Genomic DNA, 19262 nt, shown 5'->3' with positions numbered 1-19262 from the left:
GCATTAATTTCATTGATTTACAAAGAGGGATCTGAACCAACAGACGTTAGGAATTATAGACCAATATCCCTTCTGAACTCAGACTATAAAACTTTTGCTATCATCTTGGCATCCAGATTGAAGAAAGTCATCTCAGAGGTGATACATGAAGATCAAACATGTTTTATTCCTAAAAGGCAGATGAGACAAAATATAAGAACTATTTTGAATATTTTGGCGTTTTATCGGGAACATCCAGAGAAACAAATCGCGTGTATTATGTTAGATGCAGAAAAAGCAGTTGATAACGTAAACTGAGATTTTATTTTAAAATGTCTAGAGGCCATTGGATGTGGAAACTATTTCAGAAGCTTGGGGAAAGCTATTTACTCTAACCAAAAAGCTAGAATTAATATTAACGGAGAAGTCTCAGAATTCATAGCTATAGAACAAGGTACAAGACAAGGATGTCCACTTTCCCCAATACTCTTTTGTTTTGACACTAGAATTTTTTATTAATTCGATCCGAGAAGACCAAGAGACCAGAGGAACAAAGATAAAGGGTGACGTTTTTAAAGTACAAGCTTTTGCTAATGACTTGCTGTTTATATTAGAAGATTCAGCTAGCTCAATTGATAAGTTAAAGGAAAGGTTGAAATAATTTGGAGATGTAACAGGTTTTAAAATGAATTCCCAAAAAACTAAATTCCTAGCAAAAAATATGACAAAAGAGCAAATTATTGAATTAGAGGGAAAATCTGGATTTGGATATTAAAAAAGGGCAAAATATTTGGGAATTTATTTTATAATGGAATTGAAAACCCTGAAAAATGATAACTATGATAAAATCTTGAAAGAAATAAAAACAGATTTAGAGAGATGGTAAGACCTACAATTTTCATTATTATGAAGAATAGCATCAGTTAAAATAAATGTACTACCTAGAATTTTATTTCTATTTCAAATGATCCCAATTGTATTGCCTGTAATTTTTTTTTCCAGTAGTTAAATAAGATCATAACCAAATTTATATGGCAAAATAAACGGATCAAATTGAAGATCTTGCAAAATAGCAAACAAAGAGGTGGTTTTGCGTTACCAGAGTGGCAAACATATTATAAAGCGTGTATTCTTATGTGGGCAAAAGATTGGTTGTTGTTGTAGGATAAAAGATTACTGGTATTGGAAGGAGCAGGTCTTACTAGAGGATGGCATTCTTACATATGGTACCAAGCACCTAAAAAAATAGCATATTTTTTAGAAATGAAATTAGAAAATCAATATATAAAATTTGGACGGGAATAAAACCACAGATTTATAATTATACTCCTAAATGGCTATCGCCAGTGGAAGCCTCGGTAGATCCAAATCTATTTCAATGGGATGAATTTTTATTAGATGACAGAGGAAATTTAAAATTAGAAGAAAATGTACAGCTAGATTGGTGGACAAAATTAAATCTAAATATAAAAGTGATAAAGAAATTGGATTTGTTAAAAGATGAATGAATTTGATAATATAACCTTAGGAAATGAAGAGAAATTGATTACAAAAATCTATAATTGGTTGTTGGAGATTAAAAAGCAAGATGAGATAGTTAAAGAAAGTTGGATAAGGTGGATGCAAGATACTGGACATAACAGAACTGGTAGTGGGAGAAAATATGGAGAGAAAATTTACAGTTAACAAAATCTTCATTATTTAAAGAAAATCTTTATATTGATGGTACTTTACACCAGAGAAGCTAGCTAAAATATATCCTAACACAACCAATAAATGCTGGAAATGTAAAAAGAACTTTGTACCACATTTGGTGGCAGTGTGATAAGGCTAAGAAATATTGGGGGCAGATAAATGTATGGATTCAAAAAGTATTTAAAACAAATATCCTGCATTCACCTGAATTATATCTGTTGAATATGTGTCTGAACAATATGCCCAAAGTAATTTTAAAAATTGTATTACATGTTGTAACTGTAGCAAGACTGGTATATGCTAGACACTGGAAAACCCAACAGATACCAGAAAGGGAGGAATTCCTTCAAAAATTGTATGAAGCTGCTAAAATGGATTTTTTAACAACTAAGTTGAAAGAAGGGAACCTACAAAAATGGAAAGAAACTTGAAAACCATTATATGATTGGTCAAAAGTATACGAGAATAGGTAGAATGGAATAAGATGTGTATTCTTTAACTCCACTATATGTTTTGTTGTATTGTATGTTATTTTGTTGATGTGTTGTTCTGTTATAATAAAAACAGTAAAAATAAAACAAAACATTGATCAAAACATTGATAAAATAAAGCCACATACATACAGGAAGTATTTTTCTACAAGACTGGGGAATTCCCCAGATTTGCGGAAAAAATCAAAGTGTAAAAAAAAATTTAAAAATAAAGCAGCTAGGTCTGAACTCCTGAAAACACCAGAAGCAGTGTGAGCTTCTTTAAATGCCACTGAGATCTTGGTGACCACTCTGGGGGTTGCTAGACAACCCTGAGAAACTCTGCTGATGCTTCCAAGGCACAAGTTACAAAAGACTGAAGGAAATGAAGGCAATCATCCATGAACTGTAAGTTTCTGTGAGTGGAGGTAAGGCAAACACACACCAATATTGCAGTTGTCTTTTTTTGCCCCAGTACAGCTAACAGCAACTTCACAGGAACTATTATGATCAGGAAAACAGCATCAGGGTAAGGGGCAACCTCTCTCTCAATCCCACACTCCCCTCCACATCAGACATCTCCTGTTCAATACATAGTTTGGTCCTCAGCCTAACAGTTAGATCAACAGATTGTTTTTGAACTCGCTGCAATTGGAATGCAAGGTCAACAGATACAAAGGGATAATGCAAGGGTCCCCAGTCTTGTTCAGCCTGTAGATAATTTTGCAATTTTGAGAATGCAGAGTTTATGCACTTTTGAGAATGAGGAGCACACTGCCACATCATAGCTGCCATTGGGTGACAAGGACAATCAAAAACTCTTGGGAGGCTGCAAGCCAAGCATCCCTCTACAATGCAGGCAGCCATTTCTGAATGGGTGATCCATGCAAGCACAAAGGTAATACCTTCTGGGTTTTCTGAAGCACCGCCTGCTTCAGTTAAATGGAAGAAATTCAAGACTTCATTGATGAAGCAAATGGCCACCAGGAAATTACTAGCAGGTACCATGGTGTCTATGGGTGCCCCACTGGGGCATCACTGGGATAGTGCTTAATGTACTCAGCTAAACTCAAAGAAAATCACAGGTGTAAGAGTTGCAGATGCCCCACAGAAGCTTAGACCAGCTGCTCACCTGTTTGGGCTTCTTGACTTTTTTCTGCTGTGCAGTTTCTGTCTGGGTGGATCGATCTGGGGTAATATTGAAGCCACTTGCTTCATCCAGAGCTGCCTCCTCAGTAAGCTGATAGTAAATAAGAAAAAGCTTTGGAAACGAGACTTTTTTCATATAAAAGTCCCCTTTTAAAAATAACTTTCTTTTACTTCCTTAATCTTTCATTTAGCAAGCAGACTTGCAACAAGCTAAGATAATGTAAACAGTTGCAGTTGAGGTTATTTGATGCTTCTATTAGTTTCAAGATAGATAAGGCCATTGATAGATAACAACACCATCAGTCTTAATCAGGCCAGGCTGGTGTGAAATATACATTTCCTTTACTATTCAATGTTTCAAGTCTGGCACCTGAATGTTCTAGTATCAGAGAAGTAGAAAGGATCATTTATTGTTGGGGGACTTTGTTTGAAGTCTGTATGTGAAGCTTTAAAAAAAAACAGGTTGCTTACCTGTAACTTATGATCTTCGAGTGGTCATCTGTGCAGTCACACACATGGGTTTTCCTGCTGGAACGAACCCGACCTCGGAGAATTCAAAGCTAGCCTTAAGCGTTATTTTTGGCGCGCACTTCCTCCCGCCCTGGGGAGCAGGCATCCACTGCGCATGCCTGGAGCGGGGGGAAGGCGCTCCACCCACCAGTTTCTTTCCAGCCGCTGTTAAGTGCCACAGAGTCTAAGGGATGTAGAATCACAGAAACAGCAGCGGGGACGGATGGGTGGGCGTGTGTGACTGCACAGATGACCACTCGAAGATCATAAGTTACAGGTAAGCAACCTGTTTATCTTCTTCGTGGTCTCTGTGCAGTCCCACACATGGGTGACTGATGAGCTAACCTGCACGGAGGTGGGTGCTGTTTCTGAAAGAAAAAATTTCAGAAGTTAGGTTATACATAACAGATCAGTAAGGTACTCCCACTTACCATTGGAGAGCATGGCAGCTCAGTTGAAGATGGAGCGGAGTACGGCTTGCCCGAAGGAAGCATCTCGCCTTGCATGAATGTCCATGGCATAATGCGTGGCGAAGGTGGACGATGAAGACCATACTGCTGCTGCACAGATGTCTTCAACGGGTATGCCCCTTGCAAAGGCGGAGGATGTGGCTAGTGCCCTAGTAGAATGTCCCCTTAGAGGTTCTGGAACTGGTTGTTTAGCTAACTTGTAACAAAGTGATATAGCTTCAACCAGCCACTTAGACAGTCTCTGTATAGAGAGTTTTTGTCCCTTCTTGTGGGTTCCGTAGGAAACAAACAATGCGGTATCTTTGCGGAATGCAGCAGTCCTGTCCAAATAGAAGGCAAGGGCCCGACGCACGTCGAGGTTATGGAGGGATTTCTGTCCCGAATCCGAGGGATGTTGAAAAAAGGATGGCAAAGTGGTTACACTTTGGAGGTGGAAGGGTGACACCACTTTAGGTAAGAAAGTTGGGTCCGGCCTCAGAACCACTCTGTCATGATGAAAGACAGTGTAGGGCGGATCAGATCGGAAAGCGCAAATGTCACTGGCTCTTTTAGCTGAGGTGAGTGCAACTAGCAGGGCTGTTTTCCACGATAAAAGGTGCAAGGGGATAGACGCCATCGGTTCGAAGGGGGGCTTCATCAATTGACTGAGCACGACAGATAGACTCCATGTAGGGTAGAGTTGCCTAGTCGGAGGTTTAAGGTGGAGAATTCCCTTCAAGAAAGATTTTGTAACAGGATGTGCGAATACTGTACGGCCCTCTATGCTCTGGTGGAAGGCAGAGATGGCTGCCAGATGCACCTTAAGTGAGGAGTAAGTGAGACCAGATTCCGAGAGAGAGACGGTATAAGTAAGGATCTGCGAGATGGAGGAGGACGCAGGGTGGAAATTATTGCGCATGGCATATTGGGTAAAGCGTTTCCATTTAGCTGTGTAGGATTTCCTAGTAGAAGGATTCCTGGCGTTTAAAAGGATGTGTCTGACGTCGTCAGGAAAGCCTAAAAACTGATCCTCCAAGCCGTTAATTTGAGGACTGAGGGATTGTGGTGTAGGACCCTGCCCTTCTGTTGTGACAGAAGATCCTGTACCTGCGGGAAGCAGTGATAAGTCTTGTTCGATAGGAGGAGTAGAGTGGTGAACCACACCTGGCGCGGCCACCAGGGAGTGATCAAGATACAGTTCGTGTGGTCCAACTGCAACTTTTGAATTGTTCTTGTTATGAGCGGAATCGGTGGGAAAAGGAAATGAAGTGGGCCGTTCCACGTTTGTAGGAACGCATCCCCCGGTGACAGGGAGGATGGGGGGCCTCTCATGTAGAAAATGTCGCATTGAGCGTTGTCCGGGGACGCAAAGACATCTATGGTTGGGGCACCAAACATAGTGAAGACAGGGAGGAGATAGTTCCTGTTGATTGACCATTCGTGATCGTTTACTGACATCCTGCTCAGAGTATCTGCTTGCGTATTCTGCACCCCTGGTAGGTGCACTGCAGTCAGATGGATTTTGTGAGCGATGCTCCAATGCCACAAGCGTAGTGCCATCTTGCAGAGACGGGAGGACGCAGTCCCTCCTTGCCGATTGATATAAAACACAGTCGCCACATTGTCTGATGTTATTTGTATGTGGCGACCGTGCAGAGATGGCAGGAAGGATTTCAGTGACCTGTGAACAGCAAGGAGCTCGAGACAGTTGATATGCAGGAGCTTTTCGTTCGCTGTCCACTGACCTTGGACCATCAGAGAATCGAGGTGAGCTCCCCACCCCCACCTCGACGCATCTGTGGTGACAACAGTTGAAGGTGATTGTTTCAGGAATGGCATTCCTAGTAGAAGATTGTGCTGGTTTGTCCACCACTGTAGGGACGGCAGAATGTGGTTGGGAACTGAAAGTAGCGTCCGTTGTGATTGCCTCTGTGGGTGAAAGGTTCTGACAAACCACAGTTGTAGAGGCCGCATGTGGAGCCGAGCATATGAGAGAGCGGCGGTTGTTGCTGCCATCAGACCCAGCATGCGCTGAAACACGAGAGCTGTCTGTGTCGGATGGGAGATTATATTGTTGGCCAGGGTTTGGATATTCGTAACCCTGTCTATGGGTAAGTATGCCATATGGTCTGTGGTGGATAAATATGCCCCGATGAATTGTATTGTCTGCGAGGGGGAGAGTTGAGACTTTTGCTGGTTGACCTGCAACCCTAGAGTAGCGAGGAGGTGAAGGGTTATTTGGATGTGTTCCCTGAGCTGCTCTTCCGAGGTTCCCACCATCAACCAATCGTCTATATAGGGGTAAAGGGCTATGCCCCGTTGACGGAGGAACGCTGCTACCACTGCCATACATTTTGTGAAGACCCTTGGGGCGGTTGAGAGGCCGAAGGGAAGTGCCCGGAATTGGTAGTGGGCATCCCCTATGGCGAACCTCAGGAATCTTCTGTGGCAGCTGTTGATGGTAATGTGGAAGTACGCGTCCTGCAGGTCTATCAGCGCCATCCATGCGTCCTTGGGAATGAGTGGCAGTGTGGACTGTAGGGTAATCATGCGGAATTTTGTGGGACGTATGTATTTGTTCAGTCTGCGTAAGTCCAGGATTGGGCGCTGACCCCCGTCTCTCTTCGGCACCAGAAAGTACCTTGAGTAGAACCCCGTGCGATGGTATTGGGGGGGATTGGCTCTATGGCCTGTTTGGCCAGAAGGATGTCGATTTCATCTTGTAGAGCCTGTGAGGGGGGGGGGGGTTACGATGAAGTGCGAGTTCTTTGGTTGTGAAGTGAACTCTATGAAGTAGCCCTTCTTCACAATTTGCAGTACCCAAGAGTCCGATGTTATGGACTGCCACGTCGGTAGGAAGGGGAGGAGTCTGGGAGTGGAGGGGGTGAAGTCAAAGAGACTGCTTGTTTGGAGGAGTGGTCTTTTTTGAAGGTTGCGGTCTTTGGCGTTGCTGGAAGGGCTGCTTTGCAGGGGGTGCCCTCCTTCTCCAGTAATCAGATTGCTTTGGAGATCTAGTGCGCTTGTAGAAGGGGGTTTTCCAAGGTCTCTGCCTGTTGCCTTGAGGTTGCTGTTGGGTTACCCCCAGTCGCTTCGCTCTTTTCCTACTGTCATCCACGGTGGTAAGGATGTCATCCGTGGTGGCATTAAATAGGCCCTGCCCATCAAATGGGAGTTCTTCTATCTTGTACTTAATGTCCTGTTGTAAGGAGGACGAGCGAAGCCAGGCGTGTCTCCTAAGAGCTATTGCAGTCGCCATCGATCTGGATGTGCATCCAACTGAGTGGCGAACAGTGTTGATTTGTTGCTTGCTAAGACGATTGAGCTCTCTTAGCAGTTTGGTGGCCTGTCGTTGTGATGTTTCAGGTAGCGATGGCACCAGAGTGGTGAGTTGTGCTGCAATATTGTGTGCATATGCCGCAAAATGAGCCATGTAATTATTAATTTTTGCTGATGCTGTGGAGATTGAATAAAGCTTTCTCCCTAGTGTATCCAATTTACGCCCCTCTTTCTCTGGTGGTACAGGGTGGCGTGTTTGCTTAGTTTTTGACGACAAATGCACAATCATAGAGTTAGGTGCTGGATGATTAAATAAAATTTTTGACTCTGGAGCGTGAATTTTGTACAGTGACTCAACACGTTTGGACGTTGGTGGTATAGAGGCTGGCTTATCCCAAGCCTCCTTTAGTGCCTCTAGATGGACCGGAAGCATGGGCAATGATAAGGTAGCAGGTAGGTCTGCATTGATCAGATCGTGGACGACGTCGGTAACCTTAGGAAGGTCGGTGGTTAACTTAATGTTCAAAGCTGTGGCCATGTCGGTTATGAGGTCCAAATAGGACTTGGCCCCTTCTGATGGAGAGAGATCTGCAGGCTTGACTATGTCGGAGGCTGGGGAGGCCGGCTGAGATAAGGACTGTGAAGAGTCTGAAGCCTCAAGGTCCGACTCGTCTTCGTCCCGTGGGTCCTCTGGATCCGGTGGTAAGGGCGGTTTAGTTTGCTTAGATGTTGACGGCGTAGGAGAGACTGGAACCCGATGGCAAGGCGATACTGCATGTTCAGAGCGGGATGACAGGTGGCGTTGGTACCGTGCTGGACTTTGCTGTTGTTGGTACCGTGCTGGACTTTGCTGTTGTTGGTACCGTGCTGGGCTGTGCTGTTGTTGGTACCGTGCTGAATCCTGTGGTTGGTATCGGCCCAAGTCCTTCTGCTGTTGGTACCGTGCCGGGTCCTGTTGTTGGTACCTGGTCGAGTCATGTCGTTGATACCGGTCGTGGTACCGTTCTCGATGTCCCACATCCTGGTACCGTGGGTCACGGTGCCTACGGGTGCGGTAAGATTCTATAGAAGGGGATCTTGACGGTGTATAGCGCGGGTAGGAGCATCGGGATGGAGAGCGTGATCTGCTATGGTACCGACTCCCTTCGTCTCTACTGAAGGATCGCTCACGGTATCGTGTGGTCTTCTCCCGGTATGGGGATGTCTGGTACCGGTGCTTCATTCTGTCCCTGTTGATGGGGGACGCAAGATGTCTGTCCCTAGAGAGTGATCTTCCGTGACGCCTATCGGGTGCGTGGTCTCGATGGCGTGGAGAGTCGAAGCGGAGGGGAGACACCATAGCGTCCTTGTAGGTACGAGGGACAGTAACGTCCCGGAAGGAATCAAGGTCGAGCTGGTTTTGTAGTTGCTGCTGTTGGAGAAGCTGTTGCTGTTGTTGTAGCTGTGAAGATGGCTGAGTAGGTTCCTTCGCCAAAAGCTCCTCCGGCAGAAATTCCTGTATCGAAGGCGAACGAGAGCCAATCCGGATGACCTCGGATTCGATAGCATCTACCGGAGTCAGGACTGGAGGCGGCGTTGGAGCCGTGAGCACTCGGAGTGAAGAGACCGCTAAGGCGGCTTTCGCATCCGAAGCCGACTGGTGTGGCGAAGAAGATTTCTCTTTTCCCGTCGAGTCACCATGTTTTTTCTTGGAATCGTGGTGCTTCTTCGGGTGTTTTGAGGGCTTAAGCTTCCTGGGAGTCAGAGCCACAGAAGCTGCCTGGGCCGTACCGACCCTCTGAGGTGTGTGGGAAGGTGGTGACTTCTGAGGATCAGAAGATTGAGACATAGCCGGACGCAGAGATTTCGTCAGTAGGTGACTGTTCAATCTGGCGGCGCGGTTCTTTCTAGCTTGTTTGCCGAACTGGGCACAGTGAGCACAAGCGTCAATCCTGTGAGTTTCACCCAGGCAAATCAAGCACAAAGCGTGGCCGTCTGAGGAGGGGATCTTAGTCCCACAATGGATACACTTTTTAAAAGTGATTTTAACTTCTTTTCCTTCCATACGCCCGGGGGGAAGGGGGGGAAGAAGGAAAAGGGGAGAGATAAAGGGAAAAGGAGGATATATAAAGAACTCTTTTTTTTTTTTTATACTATACCAGACAGAAGTAAGCGGAGCAGAAAAGTGAAGAAAAAACGTTAGCGGTAGCGGTAGGAAAAAACGGTTGAGGAGGCTAGTTGAGAGGAGACGCAACGAGGAAGGACTATCCCGGGCGGCGGTCGGAAAGAAACTGGTGGGTGGAGCGCCTTCCCCCCGCTCCAGGCATGCGCAGTGGATGCCTGCTCCCCAGGGCGGGAGGAAGTGCGCGCCAAAAATAACGCTTAAGGCTAGCTTTGAATTCTCCGAGGTCGGGTTCGTTCCAGCAGGAAAACCCATGTGTGTGACTGCACAGAGACCACGAAGAAGATCATGCATTCTCGGGAAATTCTTCATCTGAAATTCTGAATATTCTTCATCTGAAGAAGTGAGCAGAGACTCACGAAAGTTCCTACCCTGCCACATATTGTGTTAGTCTCTCAGGTACTACTGGACTCTTGCTCTTTTCTACTATGATGGTTATCCACTATGATGGTTATCCATCATGTCTTGTTAGCCACTCTGAGCCTGCCTTGGCGGGGAGGGCGGGATATAAATAAAAGTTTATTATTATTATTATTATCTTACACTGAGCAATATTACAAAAAGTGCTGATGAACACTAAAGCATCAACAAGATTTTAAGAGTTTTCTCCTTCCTTCTGTCAAGCTAAAATAAATTTTAAAATACTGCAAGACTTATGGATCATTCTGGGGAAATCTCTGAGAGCACGCTCCACAGACAGAATTATCATAAAGGTAACCCAGATGTGATGAAACCCTCAGTTGCTTGTTTTAACCAGGTACATTAGAGAGGAATCAACTGCAGCAATACCACAAAAGTAATGGCTGGCAAGTACTATAGACCTGTTTCAAAACTCTTTGAATGGCCTCCTCCTCTTCCATTTCTTCATCACTGTCAGGGAGTTTGTAGTCATTCAGAGTAACTATAAAAGAAAGATTATGAAATTGACAATCCAGTGAAGATACAGATATATAAAAATCAGATTCTCATCATTCCATGTTTTCAGAGACACCGTGCTTAAGCAGATTCTACCTAAAGGGGTTGAGCAGTTTTTATACCTGATCAGTCTTTTTCTAGTCCTTGCAGATGTGTCAAGAAACTGAATCTCCCACTGTTGGGGTAGGCAAGGTTTGCTGTTGGTACCAGGATGACAGTTTTTCAAGGGGTTACTGTAAGTGTGCCTTCATCTTACAGCTTGCCATGCTAACATTAGTGGCTGACCAATGCTTATCTCCACACTGTGAAAAATTTCAACAAAACACATGAACTTTCCTGAAGGGATATTATATGTATTTTAGAGAAAAGGAGTAGCTGGCCCAGAAAGAAGAGGATTGATGAATTAATAACAGAAGACAAAAGCTTGTCTTGAATTTGTCTTGAGGCTAGAAGAAAGAATAGTGTTTTCATGGTTTTGCTTGAGAAAACCATGAATAATAAGAGTTCTTACATTACCACTGTGCCTTGAGCACTCCACTCATTTTTATTATTTGCTTCTAAATAACCACAATCCTGGGAACAAGGAACAGTCATGTTCTTGTTTTGCATCTTGGACTAATTCCCATTAGTCAGTAAATAAAGATTAACTTTTCCCAAAGAAATAAGTCTCTGTTCCTAAGAACAGTCTTGCATACCTTGCTCAGGGTCTTGGCCTCTGAGTATGGCCAATCGCTTGGCCACTTCTAGAATCTTCTCCTGCCTGGTGTTCTCCTCCCTCAGCTCAGCAGCAGCCTCTGTTAGAAGTCTATTCTTTTCCTCTTCCAATTGTTTAGGATCCAGATCAGCAATGCTGGTGATCCCATCAGTTCGATTTAAGTCATTCAAATTCTGTGTGTCGATTTCTGGAGAGCAGAAACTTAGAGTGAATTCACACATGCATGATAAAGACACATCACAGATGTTAATATCTCCTAGAATTTCAGTGCAACATTTATCTGTAAGTCCATCAAGGATGAGACAAAATGTTTATCAGAGCTAGGGATGCCACAAATTTTGTGTTGAACATGTTCGGCAGTCCAACTTCCATCTTCAGATGAGATTATCAGATGTGAGCCAATCATCAGGTCTAATCAACTGCAATAAAAAACTCAAATACCTGCTGAACAGGTGTACACTGTTCCCCCCCCCAAAAAAAACCCTGTATTTGTACAAAGTGTTACTAATCCAAGCAGGCTGGCTGCCATTAACTAAAGACTACTTAGATAAACTGATTTATATAATTTGGGGCTACCTCCACTCAGTGATCCACTGTTTTCCCTGGGTTTTTGTCTGCCATGACACCAGAAGGATTCTGGAGGTTTTTAAATCAGTAATTACTCTTGTGCCCTGACCTGGATAGCCCAGGCTAGCTTGATCTTTTCAGATCTTGGAAGCTAAAAAGGTTCGGACCTGGTTAGTATTTGGATGGGAGACCACCAAGACACAGCAGGGTCATTACACAGAAGTAGGCAATGGCAAACAACCTCTGAACATCTCTTACCTTGAAAACTCCACAGGGTCACCATAAATTGTATTTGAAGTCCCTAACCCCTGCTATTGCAGAGATATAATGTGATGCCTGCACCACTCCCCTTATAACTGCAATGGAAGGAGTTAGAGACTTTGTAAAAAAAATGACCATGGCAATATGCTCTTAGGAAGCTAGATCACAATAAGAATTACTGATTTTCTTTTAATCTCCCAAAAGCCTTCTGATGGCATGGCAGGGGAAATGGTGGCCACTGCTGTAGGAACAGTCAATTATATTCTATTAACACTACCTGGAAGAAATACAGTGAAACAGCCTGTCCGACAGCCATGAATGTGCTCAGGAACAGTTGGACCAATCATAAAAAAAATCCATTCCTCATTTGCGATTAGAGAACATGATCTGAGTCTAACTGGTGGGCATTCAAGCACTGTCGATCAGCATACGAAATATGTTAACACAGAATTAAGGAAAGTGTTACTGCGCTGATCTTACTACACAGGGAATTAAGGAAGAAAGTACAGGGCACTTAATATAACAAAAGCTGCACAGTCATGATGGCAATCTGAGATTCCTTCAACCAGCATTTCCAGCTTCTACAGCAAACTTTTTTTGCATGGTTCTGGCTGTGGAAGCAGCAGCCACTGTGCTGTGGTTCTACTCTTCCTTGCAATAAATCAAACCTAAATGTGAAGCACCTTTGCATTTCCTCAAGCTGACTTCCTTAAACATCCAAAACCACTTGGCGGTCACACTACCACTTCTCCATGGTCTCTCAACCCCAGTGCAGGACTGACTCACATAAGGAAATGGATGGTAAAAGGTACATGGACTCCTTCATGCGTGACTAGGTTAAATCCTGGCAACAGTTCTGCAACTATATTTAAAATGTTACTTAAAAAAAAAGATAAGGGATAAGATTATAAATGTACATGTGCCACTTTGTAACAAGTAATAAAAATAAACAGCCCCTCCCTGCCAAAGGATGAATGAGTGAATTATTGAAATGTACACTTGTCACATGGCACAGGGCGGTAAAGCTGCAGTACTGCAGTCCAAGCTCTGCTCACGACCTGAGTTCGATCCCTGAGGAAGCTGGGTTCAGGTAGCCGGCTCAAGGTTAACTCAGCCTTTCATCCTTCTGAGGTCAGTAAAATGAGTACCCAGCTTGCTGGGGGTAAAGTGTAGATGACCAGGGAAGGCAATGGCAAATCACCTCATAACAAAAAGTCTGCCAAGAAAACATCATGATATGATGTCACCCCATGGGTTGGTAACAACTCAGTGCTTGCACAGGGGGACTACCTTAACCTTTTTTACATTTGTCACTCAAATTGTGAAGTCAAGCTCATACCACAAGTGAAGACTGCTCTTTAAACATTATATCTGCCTTGTCTTTAGGATTCTCTGAAACTTTACTGCAACATTTGGTTGGTGTGATAAAAAGTAAGTTCTCTTTTTTAAAAAATTGTGGAAGTTATAGTATTGTAGAAGTCATTACACGATGAGACTGAGGCAAAATGAAACAGAATAAGAACCTTGAGGTAGAACACCTGAACTCTGATCTATAGTAACTTCTTCAGCCATCTGGTTAAGCAAGTCATCTGACTGCTCAACTTGTGTCCTGGCAAGAGTGTCCTGGTAACCCTGGCAAGAGTGAGAGAGATACAGAGTTAGATGAGCAATAAAAGGCATCCAGTGAGCCACAGTCAAGAGTTAAGGCTACAGTTATCAGACAGTGAACAACACCAAGCATTTTGAAAAGTTAAAAAAAATGAGCTCTAAACTGGTGCTGCATCCCCATAGTGGACTCAAGGATCCAGTATTGCCTAGTTTGGTCCTTAGAGAGTCTGTAAACTGGCTTACAGAGTAAAGCAATAATTCTCCACAACATCCTGTGGGTGCCTAATCTTTAGGGGCAGGTGGAAGGGGAGGAAAAAGGTCTAAACTGAGAGCCCATGGCAGAAAGGAAAAATACCACAAGATTCTTATATTGTGAGTTATTGTCATAACCTCAGTAAGGTATTTTATCAGAAGAGCACAAAACAAGCTACAAGTTTTACTAATATCTTTTCCTCAAGTCTCAAAGATGTTTTTTGCTCTAGAGACAAAGTAGACATTGCTTTCACCTAAGTAAGGAATCCACATTATGACATGTATTTTGCAGTAGAAGTCGTCACCCAGGAGACTATGAAGGTATTTCTAAGGAATAAAAGTTTGAAAAAGATGGGATTGGATCTAACGGAAGGTTTGTAAAAGAAGATGGGCAGAATGGATCTTTCCCTTCTGATCATTGGGAGAGCATTGCAAACAAAATGTACCATGGCATATAGTACTGAAGTAACAAAAGGAAATCTGATAAAACAGCCTCTTTTCTCTTCTTCTGCTGACACCCATAGAAGCAGGAGGAGATGATTTTTCCTGATTCCACCTTATTGTTGCAGCACCCCATTCACTACAGTGTGTTTAGATTTGCAAGGTTCTCCAGATCCTCAGAGAGGGTTTTCAAAGCAACACTGAGTTGCCCTGAGGATGGGAAAGGCAGGGAAAGATCCTTCTCTGCCTTCCCCTCTGCCAAGAAGATGCTTCTGCAAGCTGTGACACAAGATCCAACTCCTGGATCTATGAAAAAGAAGTGACAGCTATCCCTAGTCTTTTGTTGCCACTAGGAAACAGTCTCTGCTAATTATTTACAAAAGGAGGAGGATCTTACTGGCCTGGGAGCTGCAGAGGGATGAGGTCTGTCTTGCAAGGCTGCCAGACGGTCCTCCATCTCTTGGGTGGACGGAATGGGTTTCACAGGGTCATCTTTCAAGGCTGCCAGCCTGGACTCTATTTCAGACTGTGAGGGAATGGACTCTGCATTGAAGAGCAAAGCGGTTTATTAACAATGACCAAAATGAACTATGTCTCTTCATTTGCTTTCATTCTTACACAATAAATCTTAATGCAATACGTACCCAGAACGAACAGAGCTCAAGGATACTGAAAACCATATGGCATACTGGCATCGGACATTCATCTCCATGCCCATGTCTCTGTGTGTTCCATACTCTCATATCTGAGTTCTGCTGTCTGAATGATGCCAGAGAACTGGACAACAATTTGCAAGGCAGAGTTATTCAGAATGCTTAAGTTCCCCCTGCTGATCACCAAAAAACTTGCTAACTTTGCAAGCTTTTCGGTGAACAGCAGAGGGAGCTTAAGTATTATGAATAACTCTTTTCCATCATTCAGATAGCAGAATTCACATTTCAACAGACTGCCTACACAACAAGCAAGCTAAGCCTCTGCAACCTGAAGGCTAAGAACTAGCTTTAAGGGAAAGACAAGAAAAGAATGCTTCCCATAATCGATGAATTCTGAATTCATAATCCTTGATGAATTTTGACACTTCTGCTAGTTTTCCTAATGCAAGCTGGTAAACACTCAAGCTTGAATCAGGGCAGGGATCCCCAATCTTTTGGAGCACCCTTGAAATTCTGATACCACAAAACACCGCCGCGTGAAGTAAAGCCAGCCACAAAATGGCTGTTGCAGGGGCAGAGCCACCGACAAGTGCAGAGGAGAAGAGGGGTACTTTTCAAAATACATTCGAGGAATGAGAGAGAATATAAACAACACTGTGGTGGCAGCTGCTGCTGCTGAAACAATTTTACTTTAAACTGTGCAGCCAACCAGATTTCCAGTAACCAAACAGAAGTCTTTCTGAGTAAGAGCCCTGCCTGCCCACAGCTGTCAAGTCTGCTTCAACTCTGGTCAAGTCTGTATTCCATCTCTGGTTCAGGGGGAAGCATTCTGGGTAAAAGCCACACTGTATGCCAATGCTGCTAGCTCGAGCTCTCCTTTCCCCCCTCCCTTCCTTTGTTATGTAGTTCTGCTTTGAAATGGGAATATGTGAAAGAGATTATGGTGCCTTCTCAGGCTGGGCACCGGGGGAGGTTTCTCGCCCAAGGCCAACAGGCCTGAGAACGAATTTGTAACATCAATGTGTGAATGTGCCCTGCATAGTACCCCCTCCCTAAAGAATCCCTTTGAAGTATACCTTATATGATTACACTGTACTGTATGGTCTTCAGTCTTTCCATCTCTCTGAGTAGTCGAGAACAATGATATCAATAAACTAGAAACTTTTTATCAAGAAGGTCTCGTTATTGAATCAGCCGACTTGACAGCAGCCACTTCCTAAAAACTTTTGCTGGGTACCAAGAAAGGTCTTGGCAGGGTGTTGGGGACCCATGAATTAGGGCCTGAAGATAGAAGGCTGTTTCTCTCTGGCTTCTTTCCTTCAGCACCTTCAAACAAACGGATCAAACTGAGCCCCCTGCAGCAGCAAAGGAAGCAGGAAAAGAAGGGTCTCACATCACAGGTCCTGGAAGAGAGACCTTGTTCTGCATGAGGCCCTGCTGGAGTCCCATCATTTGTTTGTGCACCTGAGATTTACTCACTGAACCAAGAATAAGGTTGAGTCCAAACCCTGGTCCTATTCCATATTCTAATGTTTTTTCAAGAATGTACACTGGGGCTGACCACAACTACCAACTTTTCTTCTTGTTCATGTATAGAAACAATGCTGGGAACTCATCAAACAGCCCACTTTCATATTTTGAACTCTGTTTAATATACCGTAATGTCTGGCAGGAAGGAAGTATAACTAGACTCACTGGATTTTGATTCCCTCTTAAGCCTCTCCAGTCTCTCTGCTAGAGCTCGATCCTCTTTGGATAGCCCTCGATACCTGGAGTCCATTTGACTTTGGGATTTCACCAAGCCCTTCTGAGGGCCCTGCGGCTGGTTCTGCTTGGCTTCAAGGGCAGCTACACGCCTGCAAAAAGAACACCAGCATAAGCTTTCTGCTCTTCCATCACATCTTCATCCCGTCCTTACTCCAAGGAGCTCAGGGTGGTATACATGCATTTATCCTTTCTCATTTTGTTCTCACAATAAAAGCCTATCAGAAAGATTAGGCTGAGAAAGTGTGATTGTCCCAAAATCACCTTGTGAGTTTCATGGCAAAGTAGGGATTTAAACTTGCATCTCTGTAGGCCTAGACTACCTATTAACTACAGTGGTATATGTTAGAGCAGGAGACCTGAAGCAGAATTCTAAAAGCCCATCAGTCTTCTAAAACCTGATAACTCAATGACTGCAGCTTCAAATTAGGGCTTATAGGCATGAGTTAACAATCACAGATCAAACACCAGAGCAGAGTTTTCATATCACCAATACCTCACAGTCATCTTTTCTAAATTGGCCCAACCGTTCAGCTGGAATCATGTTGAGTAATAAAGTAATGGACATGAAAACTGAACGTAAGAGACATGCACTTTAGCCAGCTATTACATGGAAAACTATTTTTCTTGAGCTTCAATATGTTTTGGGGCCAGGAAACATGGCTAATCCATTATGAAATGAGAACTGCTACTTCAGCAGCTACTTCTGCTACTTTAGCAGAGTCTGTAGATCAGACTCTGAAAGCTTTCTGAATCTTTTCCTTGTACTGTATGTTAGGAATTCTGCTGCCAATAGATGGTTTTATAGTCAGTGGTTTAATGGTCAGAACTATTGGTTTCAATCTGATCTAAACAGACACAGAACATTGAGGTAGGGACACAGATATACACACACACAAGGATATGGAATTAAGCCAACTTGGACTCACTTTTTATAGTTCTCTGGTGGGGACCATTTAGCTGCATTGGACTGAGGTGGTCCACTAAAAAACAAATCAGAAAGGTCACAAGGGCAGAATATGGAATGTTTTCTTTACAGTGGCAGGAAATATCTTGTCTTTGTCTTCAGTCTTCTTAGAAGCCCTGAAAACAGCAGTACGATATTTTCAAGTCTAGCCCTCACAAACAACAGATCACATGGTGAACCGCTTCTTAAATGTGCCCTTCAGACTAAGGGTAACAGGATCATATGACTGAATCTTCCATCATATAAAATGAACAAATTCACCCCTTCCTCCACGCAGAAAGCTGTCCAGGGTTGCTTTCACATGGAACACTTTCCTCATTTCAGCCACACAACTTATGCAGTTTTTTGTTTCTGCAAGACATTGTCCTGCATTCATGCCCTGGCTGCGGGCAGCTCATTTTTTTCTCTAAAAGGAATCCTTTACTAAAACCTAGGGGGGGGGGGGGGAGATTTTCCCTGCATCACATTGCTAGGGTATTCTTTTCGTTGTGTCCAGAATGGAGAGCACATTTTCGGTTTCAGTAAAAAGGACCATCTCCTTGCCCTTTCCTCCCTGTTTACTAGGATTTTTTGCTTCTTAAAAATCTCAGTTTCATTGAGAAGTCACAACTGCAGGGGAAGGGACAGCTGTACTTAGACTTTTCTAAATATGCTGTTTTTAAAAAAAAATTAATGTAGAACAACACGATTGCACTATGTCTGTTATATTGTGCAGATCTGACTATTAAGAATAAAGAGCAATAGGGGACTGCAAAGGAAGGATTAACAAATAGAATGTAAGGAACATTCCCCATCCTCCACCTATCCATTATATCACCAGTTTTATCTCTATAATGTCATAGTAGCACTGCTACGCAACTACAGCAATTTTACATGTCCCCTAGTGCCAGTAATTAGCACAGAAAGGTGTGTGTGGGGGTGGGAAATCACCCAGAGCCTAGCCCTGACATGGAGCCTTGAACCTGGCAGAGGGTAACTTATTTATTGAGGGGCAGTGAGTTCCCCATGAGTTTCCCAGAACTGTAACTTCCCCAGAGAGGGAGAAGTGGAAATCACCCACCATCTCCTGCCTGCTGCTGAAATGTAACAAACTCAGAAGAGGTATATTTGTTCATTGTGGGGAGACAAGATGTGAACAATTTGGGACTCCCAGATTCACTTTTCTCTCCACCTGATCATTCTAAGAACTACAATTCATTAGAAGTCTAATATAGTCACCTTAAGTGCAAAGAATATTGACTGCATTTATACTTGAGCCTCAGAAGACTAGTTTGTAGCTTCTGGCTGTGTGATACTTGGTTTAAGTTACTACATCTGAGAGTCTTTCCAGACAACAGCAGCATTGTCCAGAAAATATGCAGTTGAAGAAGTACAGGAGAAGATAGCCATACTAAAGACAGAGCAAAAAAAGGCCAAACCCTAAACAAAGG

General features: G+C 43.5%; 1 protein-coding gene across 6 annotated transcripts in view; it reads right to left on the bottom strand.

The window, feature by feature from the left end:
* Positions 1–19262, bottom strand: part of ZFYVE19 (zinc finger FYVE-type containing 19) — a 41051-nt gene that overhangs the window by 8541 nt on the left and 13248 nt on the right. For 2 of the 6 annotated variants that reach the window (XM_060262889.1, XM_060262888.1), the window contains 7 exons: positions 17795–17848; positions 16797–16957; positions 14846–14991; positions 13671–13779; positions 11300–11506; positions 10511–10590; positions 3277–3384 (listed from right to left, as the gene is read on the bottom strand). In XM_060262889.1, the coding sequence (XP_060118872.1) occupies positions 3277–3384; positions 10511–10590; positions 11300–11506; positions 13671–13779; positions 14846–14991; positions 16797–16957; positions 17795–17848 (865 nt within the window). The remainder of the gene's footprint in view (positions 1–3276; positions 3385–10510; positions 10591–11299; positions 11507–13670; positions 13780–14845; positions 14992–16796; positions 16958–17794; positions 17849–19262) is intronic. The other 4 variants (XM_060262891.1, XM_060262890.1, XM_060262893.1 and 1 more) reach the window with 2 other exon arrangements.

This window comes from Heteronotia binoei, chromosome 21 (assembly GCF_032191835.1).
Source record: "Heteronotia binoei isolate CCM8104 ecotype False Entrance Well chromosome 21, APGP_CSIRO_Hbin_v1, whole genome shotgun sequence".
NCBI lineage: Eukaryota > Metazoa > Chordata > Lepidosauria > Squamata > Gekkonidae > Heteronotia > Heteronotia binoei.
Note: the sequence above shows the minus strand (reverse complement) of the source record. Positions and strands in the feature narration are given on the sequence as shown.